Raw genomic sequence first — 20,860 nt, forward strand, 5'->3', positions numbered from 1 at the left:
CCTCTGCCTGTGTCTCTGCCTCTCTCTCTCTCTCTCTGTGGCTCATGAATAAATATATAAAATATTTTTAAAAAATACATATATATATATATATATAACACTCTGGTGAAGTTAAGCATTTAGTCAGATTCAGAATATTCTACTGTAATATGGTGGTGTGTTAATACTAACTCTAGTATGCAGGTTAGAGGACAAAAGTATTAAAAATAACTATAGCTACAATACTTTGTTAATTGATACATAATATATAAAGCTATAAATCATGATAGCAAAAACAAAAGGCAGATGGTAAAAAGAGTTTTTGTATGATATTAAAATAAAATTTTTGTTATAAAATAGACTGTTATAGGTATAAAGTGTTTTCTGTACACCTCATGGTAAACATAAAGTGAAAGCCTGCTGTCGATTCATAAAAGATAAAGACAAGGGAATCAAAGTATTTCATTACAGGAAATCATCAGTTCACAAAGGAAGATACAAATGTTGAAGAAAGGAACAAGGGAACTATAAAAACAACCAGAAAACAATTAATTAGATGACATTAGTAAGTCCTCACCTATCAGTAATTACTCTAAATGCAAGTGGTGTGATTTCTCCAATCGAAAGACATAGACTGGCTAGCTGGATTAAAAAACAGGACCCTACAATATATTGCCTACAATAAACGCAATTCATCTTTAAGGACACACATAGGCTCAAAGCAGAGGGATGGAAAAGGCTATTCCAAGCAAGTAGAAGCCAAAAGGAAGCTGGGATAGTTGTATTTAGACAAATTAAAAAAAAGATTTTATTTATTTATTCATGAGAGACAGAGAGAGGCAGGCAGAGGGAGAAGCAGGCTTCATGCAAGGAGCCCAACATGTGACCCGATCCCGGGTCTCCAGGATCAGGCCCTGGGCTGAAGGCAGTGCTAAACCGCTGAGCCACCCGGGCTGCCCTATTTAGACTAATTTTTAAAAAGATTTTATTTATTTGAGAGAGAGAGAGAATGAGAAGTGGGGAGGGGCACTGGGGGAGAGAGAGAGAGAGAGAGAGAGAAAGAGAAAGAGAAGCAGACCCTTTGCTGAGCAGGAAGCCTAGTGCGGGGCTTGGTCCCAGGACCTGGAGATCATGACCTGAGCCAAAGGCAAATGCTTAACCAACTGAGCCAACCAGGCGCCACTTGCTGTACTTAGACAAAATAGACTAAGGCGGATACAGTAATAAAGGACAAAGAAACTCACCATCTAATGATAAATCCATCAAGATTTAACAATCATAAGTATATATGCACCCAGCATCAGAGCACCTAAATATATTAAGCAGATAGATACTAACAGATATGCTGGAAGAAAAGACAGCAATACAATAATAGAAGGAGACTTCAGTATCGCACTCAGTAATGGATAGATCATTCAGACAGAAAATCAAAATGGAAACATGAGACTTGAACCATACTTAGACTAAATGGATCTAAGATACATACACAGAACATTCTATCCAACAACAGGAGAGTTCACATTCTTCTCAAGTGCGTATAGAACATTGCCCAGGATACATAATATTACAGGTTTCTGAAGAAGTCTTAGCAAGTTTAAGAAGGTTGAGATCATAACAAGTATCTGACCTTAATGGTATTGAAATTGAAATCAGTAACAGGAAAGGAGCAGATTTATACGTATGTGAAGATGAAACAACACCTAAACAATCAAGGGTCAAAGAAGAAATTTAAAGAGAAATAAAATAATCTTGAAACAAATGAAAATGGAAATTCATATTAAAACCTATGAGATGCTGCAAAAGCAATTCTAAAAGAGAATTTTATAGTGATAAATTCCTAATTTAAGAAAAAAATTATCTCAACCTAACTTTACACCTTAAGGAATGAAGAAAAAGAACAAACTAAACCCAGTATAGATAAAAGGTAGGAAATAAGAAAGATCAAAAATAGAGATCAGAAGAACAATAGAAAAGATTAAAGAAACTAGGAGCAACCATTTTTAAAAGATAAAATGGATATGGCTTTAGATTAAGAGAAGACTCAAAATTAGGAATGAAAAAGGAGGCATAACAACTGATACAACAGAAATACAAAGCACTACTATGAACAATTATATGGCAACAAATTGAACAGCCTTAAAGAAAGAGATAAATTCCTAGAAATATAAAACCTACCAAAGACTGAATCATGAAGAAATAGAAAATCAGAACCGACAAATGATAAGAGATGGAATCAACAATAAAAAATATCCGAATAAAGAAAAGTCCAGGACCAGTTGGCTTTATGAGTGAATTCTACCAAATGTTTAAAGAACAATTAATGCCAATCTTTTTCAAACTTCCAAAAAATTGAAGAGGAGAGGAATTCCAAGCTCATTTTATGAGCCAGCATTTCCCTGATACCAAAGCTAGATAAAGACACTACAAGAAAACTAACTACCAATATCCCTGATGAATATATTCTCAATTCATCAACAAAAATTCTTACAAAATATTAGCATGCCAAATTTAATAGTGTATTAAAAAGAACATACATCATCATTACGTTGGATTTATCTCTGAGATGGAAGTATGGTTCAACATACGAATACTGGGCATCCCGGGTGGCTCAGCGGTTTAGCGCCTCCTGCAGCCCAGGTGTGATCCTAGAGTCCCATGTCCAATTCCCTGCATGGAGCCTTCTTCTCCCTCTGCCTGTGTCTCTGCCTCTCTCTCTCTCTCTCTCTCTCTCTCTCTCTCTCTCTCTGTCTCTCATGAATGAATAAATAAAATCTTAAAAAAAACAAACCCATATGAATACCAATACATGTCATATACCACATTAATGTAATGAAAAATCAAAATTCAATGGTCATCTCAGTAGATGCAAAAAATCTTAGTAAAAGTCAATATGCACTCATGACAAAAAAGCCTTAACAAACTGGGTATAGAGGTAACATACCTCAATATAATAGAGGCCATTATATGACAAGCTCAGAGCTAAGATAATCAGCAGTGAATGTTTGAAAACTTTCCTCTAAGATGGGGAAAAAAAAGTGTGCCCACTCTCACCATTCCTATTAAACATAGTACTAGAAGTCTTAGAGGACTTAGGCAAGAAAAAGAAAGGCATCTGAATCAGAAAATAAGAATTAAAATTGTCTTTGTTTGCACATGACATGATCTTAAATATAGAAAATCCTAAAAACTCAACCAAAAAACTATTAGAACAGATTTTAAAAATTCAGTAAAGTTTCAGGATATAGAAATCAGTTGTGTTTCTCTGCATTAACAACAAAATAAAATGCTAAGGAATAAATATAATGAAGAAGGTGATCTGTACACTGAAAACTACAATAATTTATTTTTATTAAATTTGACCTGCAATGTTATATTAGTTTCGAGTGTACAACATAAGTGATTCAACATTTCTATGAATTACCCAGTGCTCATCACAATCAGTGAAGTTGCCATCTGGCACCATACAGTTATTACAGTCCTTTTGACCATATTTCCAATGCTCTACTTTTCAACTCCATGGTTTATTTTACACCTGGAAGTTTGTACCTCTTAATCCCCTTCACCTATTTCATCCATCTCCCCACAGCCCTGCCCCACCAGATTGTTCTCTGTATTAATGAGCCTTCGGGGGTTTGTGTGTTTTGTTATTGTTCATTTTGTGATTTAGATTGCACATGTAAATAACATGATACAGTATTTTTCTTTGACTCCTTTCCCTTGGCGTAGTGCCCGCTAGGTCCATCCATGTTGTCACAGGTGGCAAGATTTTGTTCTTCTTATGATTGAATATTATTTGTGTGTGTGTGTGTGTGTGTATGTATATACACATACCATTCCTTCTTTATGTGTTCATCTGTTGATAAGGACTTAGGTTCCTTCTCTATCTTGACTGTGATAAATAATTCTGCAGAAAACATTGAAGTACACATATATATATATTTGAATTACTGTTTTCATTTTATTTGGGTGAATACCCAGCAGTGGAATTATTGGATCATATGATAGTTCTATTTTTGATTTGTTGAGGAACCCCTGTACCGTTTTCCATAGTGGTTGCACCAATTTACAATCCACCTAAAGTGCAAGAGGGTTCCCTTTTCTCCTTACCAACACTTACTATTTCTAGTCTTTTTTAAAATTTAAAATCAATTAAATAACATATAGTGCATTATTAGTGTTAGAGGTAGAGTTTGGTGATTTCATCACTTGCATATAACACCCAGTGCTCATTACATCACATGCCCTCCTTAATGCCCATCACCCAGTTATCTCATCCCCCTACCCACCTCCCCTCCAGCAACCCTCAGTTTGTTTCCTGTAGTTGAGTTTCTTATGGTTTGTGTCCCTCTTTGATTTCATATTATTTTTCCTTCCCTTCTCCTATGTTTGTTTCTTTTTTTTTAATTTTTTTTTATTTATTTATGATAGTCACACACACACACACACACACACAGAGAGGCAGAGACACAGGCAGAGGGAGAAGCAGGCTCCATGCACCGGGAGCCCGACGTGGGATTCGATCCCGGGTCTCCAGGATCGCGCCCTGGGCCAAAGGCAGGCGCCAAACCACTGCGCCACCCAGGGATCCCTCTTTTGTTTCTTAAATTCCACATATGAGTAATACCATCTGATATTTTTCTTTCTATGACTTATTTCACTTAGCATAATACCCTCTAGTTCCATCCACATTGTTGTAATTGGCAAGATTTCATTCTTTTTGATGCCTGAGTAGTATTCCATCACACACACACACATCACATCACATCTTCTTTATCCATTCATCTGTTGATGGACTTAGGGCTCTTGCCACAGTTTGGCTATTGTGGACATTACTGCTATAAACATTGGGATGCGTGTGCCCCTTCAAATTACTGTATCATTTGGATAAACACGCAGTAGTGCAATTGCTGGGTCTAAGGGTAGCTCTATTTTTAACTTTTTGAGGAACCTCCATACAGTTTTCCAGATTGGATGCACCAGTTTGCATTCCCACCAGCAGTGCAAGAGTGTTCCCCTTTCTCTGCATCCTCATCAACATTTGTTTCCTGTACTATTAATTTTTGCCACTCTAACTGGTGTGAGGTGGTATCTCATTTTGGTTTTGATTTGTATTTCTCTGAAAACGCTTGAGCGTTTTTACATGTGTCTGTTGGAGAAACGTCTGTTCTTGTCTTCTTCCCATTTCTTGACTTGGATTTTCTGGGTTTCTTTTCTTCTCTCCTCCTCCTCCTCCTCCTCCTCTTCTTTTCTTCTTCTTCTTTTCTCCTTCTCCTCCTCCTCCTCCTCCTCCTCCTCCTCCTCCTCCTCCGCCTCCTCCATTTTCTTCTTTTGGTGTGTTCTTTATAGATCTTAGATACTAGCCCCTTATCTGAGAAGACATTTGCAAATATCTTCTTCCATTCTTTAGGTTGTCTTTTGGTTTTGTTGACTCTTTCCTTTGCTGTGCAGAGCTTTTTATCTTGTTGAAGTCCCAATAGTTCATTTTTGCTTTTGTTTCACTTGCCTTTGAAGCTGCTCTAGCAAGAAGTTGCTGTGGCCAAGGTCCAAGAGGTTGCTGCTTGTGTTCTCCTCTAGGAATTTGATGGATTCTTGTCTTACATATAAGTCTTTTATCCATTTCAAGTTTATCTTTGTGTCTGGTGTAAGAGAATAGTCCAGTTTCATTCTGCACGTGGCTGTCCAATTTTCCCAACACCATTTATTGAAGACTCTCCTATTTCCAGTGGATATTCTTTCCTGCTTTGTTGAATATTAATTGACTAGAATAACTAATTAGAATATTGTTATAGCTAATTAGGATATTGTTGAGGGCCCATTTCTGGATTCTCTCTTCTTTTCCATTGATCTGTGTGTCTGTTTTTGTGCCAGTACCACACTGTCTTGATGATCACAGCTTTGTAGTACAGCCTGAAGTCTGGAATTGTGATGCCTCCAACTTTGGCTTTTTTTTCAACATTCTTTCCTCTCTGCTTTCATGCATGGCAGCCATTTACCACTTTGGCATAGCCTACCCATAGCCTGCCCATGATCCCAGGCTTACTTCTGAGAGCCTCCCAGTCCTCTGGTTTCCACCTATGTGCAGCTATGTCTGACCCCTCAGTTTAACACCCAGTTGTGTAGTCTAATATTATTTGTTGTTTTTTTTTTCCAATTTTCCCAGCACCATTTATTGAAGAGAGTGTCTTTCTTCCAGTGGATCGTCTTTCCTCCTTTATCGTATATTAGTTGACCATAAAGTTCAGGGTCCACTTCTGGGTTCTCTGTTCTGTTCCATTGATCTATATGTCTGTTTTTGTGCCAGTACCACACTGTCTTGATGAACACAGCTTTGTAGTACAACCTGAAATCTGGCATTGTGATGCCCCCAGATATGGTTTTCTTTTTTAAAATTCCCCTGGCTGTTTGGGGTCTTTTCTGATTCCACACAAATCTTAAAATAATTTGTTCTAAGTCTCTGAAGAAAGTCCATGGTATTTTGATAGGGATTGCATTATACGTGTAAATTGCCCTGGGTAACATTGACATTTTCACAATATTAATTCTGCCAATCCATGAGCATGGAATATTTTTCCATCTCTTTGTGTCTTCCTCAATTTCTTTCAGAAGTGTTCTATAGTTTTTAGGGTATATTTTGAGAACCATTTGAATGGTAAATGGTTCTCCAACCTTTTATTTTCAGGTTGTAGGTGTCCTTCTGTCTAAAATGAGTCTCTTGTAGACAGCAAATAGATGGGTCCTGCTTTTTTATCCAGTCTGAAACCCTGCGCCTTTTGATGGGGTCATTAAGCCCATTCACGTTCAGAGTTACTATTGACAGATATGAGTTTAGTGTCATCATGATATCTATTTAGTCCTTGTTTTTGTGAATTGTTCCACTGAACTTCTTCTTAAAGGGGAGTTTTAAGAGTCCCCTTAAAATTTCTTGCAGAGCTGGTTTGGAGGTCACATATTCTTTCAGTTCCTGCCTGTCTTGGAAGCTCTTTATCTCTCCTTCCATTTTGAATGAGAGCCTTGCTGGATAAAGTATTCTTGGTTGCATGTTCTTCTCATTTAGGACCCTGAATATATCCTGCCAGCCCTTTCTGGCCTGCCAGGTCTCTGTGGAGAGGTCTGCTGTTACCCTAATACTCCTCCCCATAAAAGTCAGGGACTTCTTGTCTCTTGCTGCTTTAAGGATCTTCTCTTTATCTTTGGAATTTGCAAGCTTCACTATTAAATGTCGAGGTGTTGAACGGTTTTTATTGATTTTAGGGGGGGATCTCTCTATTTCCTGGATCTGAATGCCTGTTTCCCTTCCCAGATTGGGAAAGTTTTCAGCTAGGATTTGTTCAAATACATATTCTGGCCCTCTGTCCCTTTCGGCGCCCTCGGGAACCCCAATTAAACGTAGGTTTTTCTTCCTTAGACTGTCATTTATTTGCCTTAATCTGTCTTCATGGTCCCTTAATTGATTGTCTCTTTTTTCCTCAGTTTCCCTCTTTGCCATTAACTTGTCTTCTATGTCACTCACTCGTTCTTCCACCTCGTTAACCCTCGTCGTTAGGACTTCTAGTTTGGATTGCATCTCATTCAATTGATTTTTAATTTCTGCCTGATTGGATCTAAATTCTGCAGTCATGAAGTCTCGTGAGTCTTTAATGCTTTTTTCTAGAGCCACCAGTAGCTGTAGAATAGTGCTTCTGAATTGGCTTTCTGACATTGAAGTGTAATCCAGATTTTGTAACTCTGTGGGAGAGAGGGCTGTTTCTGATTCTTTCTTTTGAGGTGAGGTTTTCCTTCTAGTCATTTTGCTCAGTGCAGAGTGGCCAAAAACAAGTTGTATTGGAACACGGGGGAGTATCACTGGTCCGTCCAGCTGGTCTTCTGGGGGAGGGGCCTGCTGTGCTGATTTTCAGATGTTAGCACTTGGGGGAGCTGCTCTGCCCCTGCCTGCTGTCGGGCTCAGCAGGGGTTGTTTACCCCCGTGGGGCCCCAGGAGGAACAGCAGCAGTTGCTATGGCAACTCTGGAAGCCTGGATTTAGCCTCCGCAGGAATGCCTGCCCGGGGGAGGCCGGATCCTGGGCTGTGTCCCGGCGCCCTGTGCTCCGGGGCCTGCGCTGTTGGATTCGCGCTCCCGCCCTGCAGCCCCCTCCTGGAGCCGCTCCCGAGCCCCTCCGAGCAATGATTTTGTTTATTTCCTCAAGTCCATTGCAAAGGTTTCCTTGAGGACTAAGCTATCTAGGGATAAAGACACGAAGTGGTATAAGGGAAAAGATCGAGCTTTAGCTTTATAGATATGTTATCACCATGATTTCACTTCTTATTAGTTTTGTTCTTTGGGTTCAGTGCTAATCCTTTCTGAGACTATTTATCTGTAAAATGAGGATTAAGAAGGAAATAATGCAGTATATCTAATTCTAGTGTGCCTTCCTGATGGATATTTGTGTTCCCTGAGGGCTTTTGCCATAGACAACAAAGTGACTATTACTAGTCTTATGATTACTAAAAGCTGAGGTTTTCCAATTCAGATTGTATACTGATGTTACACAGGGAAATAAAAAAAGTATTACCAACCAACCTTAAGATTATAGGTGTTTTTAAAGGAATACTTTTTTTTTTGCGTTATATAAGTAATGTGACTACATTTTAAAACTTTAGGGTATTGGGGACACCTGAGTGGCTCAGTCAATTAAGTATCTGACTCTTGATTTTGGCTCCCATCATGTTCTCAGCATTGTGAGACTGAGTCCTATGTTGGGCTCTGTGCTGGGTGTGGAGCCTGCTTAAGATTCATATTCTCTCTCTCTCTCTCTCTCTCTCCCTCTCTCTCTCTCTCTCTCTCTCTCTCTCTCTCTCCCCGCCTCCCCACATGCCCTCCTTCTCCCCCTCCTCAAAAAATAGTTTGGGTTGTTATAAAATTGTAATGCATTTACTGCTGTATTTTTGGGTTTTCGTCTTTTTTGCATTTTCTCAATTCATTTTGACTTGTGTTTTCATCATGAATGACGTGTAATTATTTTAACAGTTTTTATAACTTACTTTCCCATTAACATAGTTTGTTTGCTTTTAGTTTTTGTATTAACTTTTTAAAAGCTTTTATTTTTTAAATTTATTTGAGAGAGAGAGAGAGAGAGAGAGAGAGAGAGAGTGCAATCAGGGGGAGGAGCATAAGGAGAGAGAATCTCAACCAGACTTACACTGAGTGGGGAGCCCGAGGCGGGGCTTAATCTTATGACCCTGAGATGATGACCTGAGCTGAAAGGAGGAGTCAGATGCTCAACCAGCTGAGCTACTCAGGCCCCCCCTGATTGTCTGCTTTTAAAAATAAGGAAGCAGTATTTTTATTTAATTGTGAAACTTCATCTTTATGAATAATAAACATTTTTCTATCCTGGTATATTTTCTATCTACCAAAATAATATATAGTAATATAGGTTAAGAGTCATTATCTATGTACTGACTGCATGGAATTGGTATGGAAATATTTTGTGTTTAAGTAACAATTTCAATAAACTCCCAATCTTTTCTGCTCTTAAAAACTAAATTAAAAACAAATATGGCTGTTAAGAAAATAGGGCTTTTCCAAAATAAGTACAATTAGTAGAAACAGATCAGATAGTATGGTTTAAATTTTAATAATTTCTCTCTCTCTCTTTTTTTAAAACAAAGGTCCATTTTAGCTTCTTATCTTCTGAAGGAAAAGCTCAATATCTTGGGCAAATTGGGGTGTCTGCTAAGCTGTGCAGGTTCTGTTGTGCTGATTATCCACTCCCCAAAATCTGAGAGTGTGACCACTCAGGCTGAGCTGGAAGAGAAGCTGACTAACCCAGGTAACTCTTTTCTAGCAAAGGTGCAAGAGAGCTTGGCTGTCAGTATGATTCTTCCAGTCCTAGGCTGGAGTTGGCTTACTCATGGTCTGTTCTCCCCAGACCCTCTGTTCTTCTTTGCCTATGAGTGGCCATTGTTGTGCCCTGCAGGCTGTAGCATCCCTACTCGTGCTGCCCGAGGTGTGGGAAGAGGTCTGGCGGTCCCTGTGTTCCAGACCTTGCTTTCCTGCTCCCTGGAGATTGGGACCCCTTCTGCTTTCTTCTGGACCTCAGAGACCTTGTGCATAGTGCCTTCATCATCTGCCCCTTCCGCAATTGGCTCATCCCCTCTTGCCTCCATCCCACACTTACCCACTTGTAGCTTATTGTGGCCTTCCCACTGCCCTACCTCCCATGACCACTCCCCATGACTCCTCCCACCGCCTCTTACCTCTCCCTACCTCCCATATTCCCACCCTACCTCCTTTCTGCATTCCTGCTGTCTCTCCCTCTTAGTGTCAGTCCTGCTAGGGTCTGCTGTGGGCCATGCTCCCCTCAGGACCACTGTATGTCCACACCTCTGCACTTCCCTCTGATGTGAAGCTGACAGCTGAGACTCAATTTGATTTATCTTTGGATCACCCATAGAAATCTCTCTATAGGGATCCCTGGGTGGCGCAGCGGTTTGGCGCCTGCCTTTGGCCCAGGGCGTGATCCTGGAGACCCGGGATCGAATCCCACGTCAGGCTCCCGGTACATGGAGCCTGCTTCTCCCTCTGCCTGTGTCTCTGCCTCTCTCTCTCTCTCTCTGTGTGACTATCATAAATAAATAAAAATTTAAAAAAAAAAAAAAGAAATCTCTCTATATTTTTTCTAGATATTTTTAAGATACATTTTTCGACTAATGCTATAAAAAACCGCAGTTTACAAAATTATACTGGCTTAAAATATAGATTCTTCTAAATTATTACCAGTAGACTATCTTATGTTGCTCACAAACAATTTTAGAAAGGTGGCAGCACAAAATTGCATCCACATGAATATCCCAAATATAGACATCTCTAGGTCACAAAAAAAACTGACCACTCTTTTATAGCTCTCAATTGGCAGTGACTGTCATTGCAACAGAAACATCTGTAAAAATTTGAAAAAGGATTTATAATGAAATTAGCTAAGACTGTATTTTTCTATTAGATTTTGTCCCTAAACACTTGGTATTGTTTCATTTACTTCACCCTGTAAAAGTGAAAATATTTCTAAAACTATGAGAAATGAGAATACAAAGACACGAGAAAAATCAGTGAACTGGGTATGAATGTCCTGAAGGATTTACTTTATTTAAGTTTCAGAACAATATATCTTACTTTTTTTTTTATTGGGGGGCACAGAGGGAGGAGGGAAGAGAATCTCAAGCAGATTCTCCACTAAGTGTGGAGCCTGACTCAGAACTCGACCTCAAAACCTGAGATCATGACCTGAGCAGAAATCAAGAGTCAGATTCTTAATGACTGAGCTACCTGGATGCTTCAAGGCCTCTTGCTTTTTTTTCGCTTTTTAAAGATTTTATTTATTTATTCATGAGAGACACACACAGAGAGAGAGAGAGAGAGAGGCAGAGAGATAGGCAGAGGAAGAAGCAGGCTTTCCACGGGGAGCCTGATGTGGGACTCCATTCCAGGACCCTAGGATCACGCTCTGGGCCGAAGGGAGATGCTCAACCACTGGGCCACCCAGGTGTCCCAAGGCCTATTACTTTTTGATAAATTTGGATGTTGCATATTCAGGTCCTAACTTTTACAAAATATATGTCTAATTTGAATACTACCATAACAATTTGATATAAACGTATGGTAGCAAAAAGATTTTTGTTTTTAACATGAAAACCTTTGTTTTAACTTGGAATATAAATTGATATTATTCTTATTTATTTATTTATTTATTTATTTATTTATTTCAGAAGATTTTATTTATGTATTCAGGAGAGACACAGAAACAGAGAGGCAGAGACACAGGCAGACAGAGGCACATTGACTCCTCCCTGCAAGGAGCCTGATGTGGGACTCAATCCTGGACTGTGGCCTGAGCCAAAGAAAGACACTCAACCCCTGAGCCACCCAGGCATCCCATCCATTTAATTTATTAAGTTAAGGAGGTTTCTAGTTTTTTAAAAAATTCTTCTAAATGTAAAAAAACAGAATGAATTTTTTTGTCAAACAATTGTCTCAGAATAATTTTTTTTAATTTATTTATTCATGAGACACAGAGAGAGGCAGAGACATAGGCAGAAGGAGGGGCAGCCCAGGTGGCTCAGTGGTTTAGCGCCACCTTCAGCCTAGGGCCTGATCCTGGAGACCTGGAATCGAGTCCCACGTCAGACTCCCTGAATGGAGCCTGCTTCTCCCTCTGCCTGTGTCTCTGCCTCTCTCTCTCTCTCTCTCTGTGTCTCTCATGAATAAATAAGTAAAATCTTAAAAAAAAAAGGCAGAGGGAGAAGTAGGTTCTCTGTGGGGAGCCCAATGTCGGACTCAATCCCAGGACCCCAGGATCACGACCTGAGCCGAAGGCAGTTGCTCACCCACTGGGCCACCCAGGTGCCCTGCCTCAGAAGAAATTTTAAGGTCATCTTCCTGAATCCTCTCCTAGAACAAGGCTCCATAATTCCTTTTTCTTACCTGTAGGGAAGACGGGACTCCCACAGCCTGCCTGGTGCATGTCCACGTTGTTCCTTGCCCTGTCAGGCCCAGCTCCTAGTACCTCCTTTACTAACTCATATTGAATTGAAAATTATAACCTCCTTGTAGATGTAATTTCAAAGCACATTTTCAATATGATGCCCTAACTATAAGATGAAAGAAAAGGAGAAATGGCAGGTTGGTACTTTATAATAAAATAGAATGCTAAGGGGGCACCTGGATGGCTCAGTGGTTGAGTGTCTGCCTTTGGCTCAGGGCATGATCCCAGGGTCCTGGGATTGAGTCTCACATCTGGCTCCCCACAGGGAGCCTGCTTCTCCCTCTGCCTGTTTCTGCCTCTCTCTGTGTCTCTCATGAGTAGACGAATAAAATCTTAAAAAAATAAAAAATAGAATGCTCAAGTACGACTATAGAAAACATACTAAAGCCAGCAGACCTCACTCCATGTGGAGTCGCTGAGACCCTGGCAGTTGCAAATACAGACTCATGGTGTGTTGTGCTATTGGTGTGTTGTGCTATTAACTGAAATACTTAGGGTATTGCCATCAGCAATGGGATCCTCTGAAATGGAGAATAACTCTTGATGAAGTTCTGAAAAATTCAGTGCATATTAAATATATGCAAAAATTTGTTTCATATATAAACTGGGTTCTAGGCTCTGATAATTACAAGCATATTTTTCATTTATAAGTCCAAGGAGACATTCAGAAGTTTTGAGGAGAAGGGGATGATTTTTGATTGTGTGAAACCATCTCTATATCCCAGGGCCTATGGCCTTCATCTGCTGTATATTGCCCGTGATCACCAACATAAATTCCCCTGCAGCTTTCTCACATGTTCTTTAAGAACCCTCCCACTCTGGCCACATGTACAGGAGCATTATCTGCCTGGGTCTTGTTGAACTGACTCTAAAGTAAGAAAATCATCTGTTTTCCAGTGTTTGTGGGCTATCTGTGCATCGTGCTCCTTATGCTGCTGCTGCTCATCTTTTGGATTGCGCCGGCCCATGGGCCCACCAACATCATGGTCTACATCAGTATCTGCTCCTTGCTGGGGAGTTTCACTGTGCCTTCTACCAAGGGCATCGGGCTGGCGGCCCAAGATATCTTCCACAACAACCCATCTAGTCAGCGGGCCCTCTGCCTGTGCCTGGTGCTCCTGGCTGTGCTTGGTTGCAGCATCATCGTCCAGTTCAGGTACATCAACAAGGCGCTTGAGTGCTTCGACTCCTCTGTGTTTGGGGCCATCTACTACGTCGTGTTCACCACCCTTGTCCTGCTAGCATCGGCCATCCTCTTTCGGGAATGGAGCAATGTGGGCCTAGTGGACTTCCTGGGTATGGCCTGTGGGTTCACCACTGTCTCTGTTGGGATTGTCCTTATACAGGTGTTCAAAGAGTTCAATTTCAACCTTGGGGAGATGAACAAATCTAATATGAAAACAGACTAGAACCCAACAGGGGGTTGAGTGGCTCAAGAATAGGAAATGGATGTTGTTTCTGGCCCTAATCTGATGTGAAGTGGAAGAGACCCTAATCAATGGTATTAAAGTTGCTTGCATATTAATGGGTGGTCTGATGGACAGTGGGGAGCATCACTCAGCACCAGGGTGGGGGCCCAGCCCTCTGCAGTCTGAAGTTGCTAAATGGTTGCCTGGGCATCATCTCTCTCCAATGAGAGGAATCTCATGTTCTTTGTCATTAACCTGGAAGCTTTCATGAATACTCTTTGCTTTTAAAATATTTTAACATTATTTAATACAAAATAAAGATGGGCTCTTTCTGATTAGTCTTTGCAGGGGCGCAGATACTCTTACTTAGAAGATTACTTTGGAAATGGGAGAAATTGTTGTCTTGAAGTCTGAGTATATAGTAAATGTGTCTGTAGTTGTGTTATTTTGCATTAGGCATGTATAACATTCAGGTACCTCATCCATATAAGAAGTATATACATTTAATTGTTTTTAATCCTCTAATGAGCTGACTCTCCCACCCCCTACTCCAAGATATTTTAATTGAAAATAGAGAATAGGTGGACATGATGCAGAGTTCCATTTATAGGATGACTTTCAATAGCTCAAATCAATTTCAGTGCCTTTTATCACTTGAACTCTTCACTTAATTTGATGATTAATACATGTATATTCTTTTAGATTAGAATAACTCTTTGATTATACTTTAATATTTCACTATCCTAAATATAAATGTGTAAAGCAGTTAGAAATAACAATATAGTCATTTGTTGGAAGAAAGTCAATGTGAAAGACACAGAAGAGCAAATTGACCCCTTTAGCATGAAGTTATTATCCAATTAAAGACAATTGACTTAAGGTAACGTAAGGTATTTTTATTTGCATTCAGTCTATGTACCTCGGACCCAGTATCAAATATACCCATGTTCTCTTTCAGTGAGTATTGTGGCCATTGAGAAGAAATAAATTACTTGACAGGGTGTTAGTTGAGAGAGTAACTGTTCAATAGCACATATATCGAGTTCCCTATAATACAGGAACAGGTTAAAGGACACAGTGTAGTTCAGACTCTCTGCAAATTAGAACACATATACTAAGTTTTCAAAAGAATTTCTAGGAAAAAGAAAAGCAATTAACTTAGCCATCTCCCTGTTGTTTGAAAAGGCAGAGTACCCTAGAGTTCTTCACCCAACCTCTAATTAAGCTTCTGAAATGCAAAGAGGCCACGAATTATGCCAGTATTTGGATCAAAGAGATCATCTGTTTTTAGTAACTTTCTGTGTATATTAAATGGGAGCAAAGCACAAAGTGATGCAAATTATTTCATTAAGATATCATGTACTTCATGTGCAGTGTTTTATCTAAATAGTTAACTGTGTCAAGTTGGAAGATGGGATTGGGTGAGGTGATTTGGTGAACTAGAATATCAAACTTAACAATAACCAATTGAAATTACTCACTAAGGGAAAAATGTTTTTTTTCAGGCAAAAAGAACATCTCTAAAGGCCAAAGAAATTGTTCCCTAAAATATTAAACAAAAAAAGCTAAATAAAATGAGGATAGTTTAACATAGAGTGAAGAACACCTTTATGAATTAAAAGCAAATATGATGATGTGGGTTGTCAGGGATTAGTGAACTGAGAGCAGCAACAAAACTGTTTAAAAAATGTTTTAATCTCATATTAACTGATAGTTAATAAATACTCAAAGAGTCCCTCACTCTTTTTGTCAGCTCTTGAAGGTTTGTTTTTTTTTTATTATCAGGTATTTTTAGGAATGCAAGCCTTAATTTACTGAACTATGCTCTCAAAAATGTCACATGGTAATATCAGTATACTTTTGAACATAAAAATAATTTCCTAGATAAACAGTTTAAGATATTAAAAGAATATATGTGGTAACACAAGTACACTGAGAAAGTTCATATGTCTTATGGAAATTATCTTGTTTATTTTGTTACAATTTATAGGTGAAGCTAAGTTTAAATTCATCTATTAGTGTTCCTCATTATATTTTAATTCATAATTATACCATGGATATTCAGAGGTGATATTTTCTGGATGATCACCTCCGATTTTTTAGAGTAAAACAAAATCTGAAAGTAGTAATACCTGGTCTCTTAAGGGTGATTTGTTCTGGAACAGTTAGATTCTCCCAGATTAGCAGATTATTTTGGTAGGATGCTCAGCTTTCCTTCCAGTGGAACAAAGTTCTAATGATTGAATTTTTAAGTGTATAACTCTAGTCTCAAAATAATTGACATGACCAGCAGTCTAATAGCCTAATTTCATGTTTGACATAGAGCACATAACTTGATTTAACAGTTTTTGTTTTTGTTTTACAAATTCATGTTTTCATAATTCATTTGGAATTGCAAGGAAAAAAGCCTCAAAATGAGAGTTTTAGAGGAGGGCCTAGAATGGGAATGGGTCTCATTGGTCTCTAAAAGTAAATATATATGGAACATTTTCATTATTATACTATTCTTTGGATTTTATCTCTGATAAAGTAAGAAAAAAATACCTACTGTCTATTTGTTTTCAAGGCTTCTCTACAATACAATAGTTAAGTCATTTCTCTGCTCTACTACTTGGACAATGCTTTGTGTTTTTCATCTGAATCTTTACCTTTAAAAAGATTGCTTTCTTATTTTGCTCATTGAGGCCTATTAAGGATTCTAACCCAAACCCAGCACTAAGACCACCCTGAGCATTTTGCTGTTCTGGAGGACTACTCCATGCCTGTAGAGAAGGTTCTGGAGAGGAAGGGCCGTCTGCTACTTGCCACACATGGTTCTTCAGTCAGATGTCACTATGGTACTTTCATATTAGAACATTAGTGAAATATACTTTGCTGCTGTTGGTTCAGCAATAAGATATATTCTTTCAATTCCTCCTTTTCAAGCCAATTTGTTATATTCAATTTTATTTCCAGAAGTTCATGCCAGCTGTAGTAGGTTGGTCTTTGTTCTTTTTCTTTGGGTTTCATGTCTGATAGAAGAGAATACTATTAATGTGTGTAGTCACCCCTCTTCCTTCTTCCTTGACAGCTCCTCTCTTTGTAAATACTGTGCTCACTTCCAGAAGCTAGTTCCTAGACATTTGTAAAGCACTGAGATGCATTGTTTCCTAGGTATGGACAAGCACTTGGTCCATGGAGACCAAGGTGTTGATGAACTGCCTAGTTCTTATTGAGAGATGATACCTCTCTCACCTAATCTAGAAGAGCAGAGAAAGTGCTCCGACTGTCTACAGAGCCATGTCCATTGCTCTTTTCTGATGTCTACTTGATCCTTACTTTGGCCTCTCATATCCAGTAGGAAACTGTGGAGAGAAAAATGCTTTAGCTTAGATCAGTTCACAGTTGCCTGGTTGATTCCAGTGGTCTGAAGGAGTTGTCCTTCTCACTGTGTTTGACACCAAGGAAGCAGTTCACCCATTGAGCAGGATTAGATGGAATCTTGGTGTTCCGCCTTCTCAGGGACCAAAAAACGTAATATTAACAACTTAGTATTGACCTTCTTCCCAAGGACATGTCTGTGTTATTTTTTCAAGTTTTACTCATATTCATAGCTAGAGGTCTTAACTTGAGTTGGAAAGAGAAAAGATCAAGTTGCACACCAGTCACACCATGAAACAGTTTATCATATAAAATACCTCAATTTTCTGTATTCCTCACTTCCACCTCACAGTTGTACTGGTGATGAATTTTAAGGGTCGGTCCTTTAGCTTTTAGGTGATTTTTCCCATCTGGCCAGATTCTTATACCTCCATTGTATACTTGAAAAGATTAAGAATTATAGGAATGAGAACGAGAATTTGGCCTGTTTCACTACTTGTTTATTTTCATACACATTTCTCACATGCTATTAAATGCAACAAGATAATTATATTTTTAAAAATGTAACTTTATGTTACATAAAAAAAAATGTTGTCTAGTAAAAAGTTGATACTCAGTAGAACAATGATCATGTAAATAAATCTATTTCAAACGTACCCAACATGATAAAAAACATAGTCTAGGGCCCAGAGCATGAGCCAGGGAGAAGGACATATTTGTTCTTTTCTCTATTTTTCCTTGAATTGTGCAACTATAGGTGAGTCACATAACCTTTCTGTGCCTCAGTTTCTCTACCTCTAAAGGGGTGAGATGGTTCTCCAAATCACCTGTTTTAGAGCGCTCACACTGTTAGCATGTGCTGGTAGCCTCAGACGAATGTTATATGCAGGATTGCTCTGGAGTGAGGCAGTGGAAATTCAGCTGCACCATCTGAGTCTGCTCAGGACTGTGCTATAGACAGGCAGCTTCAAGCTCTGCGTAAGCAAAGGGAGTGCTGGGTGTAAAGTTTGCATGATTCCATGAAGCTTTAATTTTCCTTTTTTTGTTTTAAAAGGAAGGGTTTGTATATTATATTATAAAATATGGAAATTAAACAGGGACTTTAAAAGTTGCACTGAAAAATCACATTCTGATGGTGTGATGAGATTTTCTGACATTCTGCCTAGGTTTATGTGCTGCAAAAGATTCAGTGACCTGTGAACCAGATTGATCCTGTTGTGTTAGATTTGTAAGAATGATGCTGAACTTCTTGCTTCCAAGCAGTTCATCCCTGACATGAACTACCTGACACCAGGTAAATGTCAGGAGCTCTTAAACCACTAGTACCAAAAGGTCATGTTGAAAAGTTCAGACTATTTTATTTGTCAGAACATAATAATTTGGCCCCTACCCCCATGTCAGTGTTTTTGCACTTTGGAATCATTTAAGGGTACTGTTCTTCAGTAGCATTCCTGAGTGTTTTTGCCTTTTTAAATGACTTAAATTACTTTCTTGTAAAATGGAATATAATCGTGAAGGAAACGATGACTAGATTAAAAAATGTAACATGTTGATTGATTGTGTAGGTTTTTTTCCTGTAAATGTATCAGGGGAGCTTCCAGTTAGCATACGTACACACATTTATCAATGGCTAAGACTTGCTTATATTTTGCTTTATAGAAGTAGTCATAGCATGTTGTAATTGCCTTATGTAAATATAAAAGGCTATTTATTAAGTTTTCCAATAATATTTATTAATCTGTATGTGTTTTAAAATAAAATAACTTATTTCTAGCTGAACACTTGTTGCTTTTCTTTTTTACCCACAACTTGAAATATTGTAGTCTCAGATTCCATATCATCCTAATTCCTTAATTAAATGTGTCCCGTTTTCTTTGTAGAAACAAATAGCCCAGGTCCCCATCATGATATAGATCCATGATATGTGAAGGAGTTTACCATGTAGTGATTATGTTCTGATACAACAAAATGATGGTATTAAGGAAAATCAGCTATATTTTACATGTTAATACCTTTTATATATTATACATAACATTTTATTATATTTTAAGCACATGGAAAATTAGAGAATCATAACACATTTTAATACGGCGTCATCAGAAATCTTGTCATTAATCTTTATTAGTGTCCTATAACTCACTTTATTAAATGAAAAAAAATATTGGATGCCTGGGTGGTGTAGTCGGTTTAGTGTCTGACTCTTGATTTTGGTTGAGCTCATGATCTCAGGGTTAGGAGATCAACTTCCACATCAGGCTCCACACCTAGCATGGTACCTGCTTAAGATTCTCTCTCTCTTCTGCTCCTTTTGTTCCACAACGCCCCCTGTCCAAAATAAGAAAAATTATTTGAGCAAAAATTATGTATTTTTGAGGCTCTTTCCAAAAGGATTTAATTACTCATATATATATATATATATATATATATATATATATATATATTTTTTTTTTTTTTAAACAATCTCACACTCAATGTGGGGCTCTAACTTACAACCCTAAGATCAAGGGTTGCATGATCTGCCAACTGAGCCAGCCAGTAATCCCTAATTACTTACATTTATCAAAGTGTACCTATACAGAAATCAGGAACATTTTGTTTTTTTATTTATATTTTTTTATTTAAAATATTTTATTTATTCATGAGAGACACACAGAGAGGCAGAGACATAGGCAGAGGGAGAAGCAGGCTCCATGCGGGGAGCCTGATGTGGGACTCGATCCTGAGATTCTGGGATCATGCCTTGGGCCGAAGGCAGATGCTCAACCGCTGAGCCACCCAGGTGTCCCCAGAACAAACATTTTATTTATTTATTTATTTATTTATTTATTTATTTATTTATTTATTTATTCATGAGAGACCGAGAGAGAGAGAGAGAGAGAGAGAGAGAGAGAGAGAGACAGACGCAGGCAAAGGGAGAAACAGGTTCCATGCAGGGAGCCAGGCATGGGACTTGATCCATGGGCTCCAGGATCACACCCTGGGCTGAAGGCGGTGCTAAACCACTGAGCCATCCAGGCTGCCTCAAGGAACAAACATTTTAAAAACCACCAATGTTTTTGGAGTTGTGAAGTGTGTAAGTGCCTAATTCTACAAAAATTTGTCCTGGTTGGTTGCGAGGAACTTACACTCTAGTTCCTCTGTTGCTGAGTCATGTCCCTGTCTGATGGGTCTGAGGCATGACATTTTTAGCATCTTTATTGTAATGTTAATCACATTAGTACACCATATTTCCAAACTCACCTGGTAGTTTCATAAAAATTTTTTGTGTTGGAGAGCTGAGGCATAGTCAAGAAACAAAGAGATACTTCTATCTGTATTAGTAGTTCAAAAGAGACAGACTAATTCCAGTTGAAAGTTGAGACTGGAATTGTACCATGGCAAAGAGGATAAGAGGGATGCCAATCAAGTAACACAACAAATCCATATAAAATAACTCAGACAAAGGGGTGGAGGATGGAGAATTCAAACTAATGGAATCCTTTTATTTTTAATGATGATGTGTGGGATCTCAATTGTCCTCCTTACTCTGATTTGATGTGCTTATTTGCTGTATTGGTTTTCTATTGCTGCCCTAACAAATTACCATCAACTTT

At 38.6% G+C, this 20,860-nt stretch overlaps 1 protein-coding gene across 1 annotated transcript in view; it reads left to right on the forward strand.

Annotated features, from left to right (window-relative positions):
* Positions 1-19,034, forward strand: part of NIPA1 (NIPA magnesium transporter 1) — a 56,723-nt gene extending 37,689 nt beyond the window's left edge. The window contains exons 4-5 of the mRNA XM_055326830.1: positions 9,629-9,789; positions 13,396-19,034. Coding sequence (XP_055182805.1) covers positions 9,629-9,789; positions 13,396-13,907 — 673 coding nt within the window. The 3' untranslated portion in view covers positions 13,908-19,034. The remainder of the gene's footprint in view (positions 1-9,628; positions 9,790-13,395) is intronic.
* The last annotated feature ends 1,826 nt before the right edge of the window (positions 19,035-20,860 follow it).

The sequence above is a fragment of the Nyctereutes procyonoides genome, unplaced genomic scaffold, assembly GCF_905146905.1.
Source record: "Nyctereutes procyonoides isolate TBG_1078 unplaced genomic scaffold, NYPRO_anot_genome, whole genome shotgun sequence".
Lineage (NCBI taxonomy): Eukaryota > Metazoa > Chordata > Mammalia > Carnivora > Canidae > Nyctereutes > Nyctereutes procyonoides.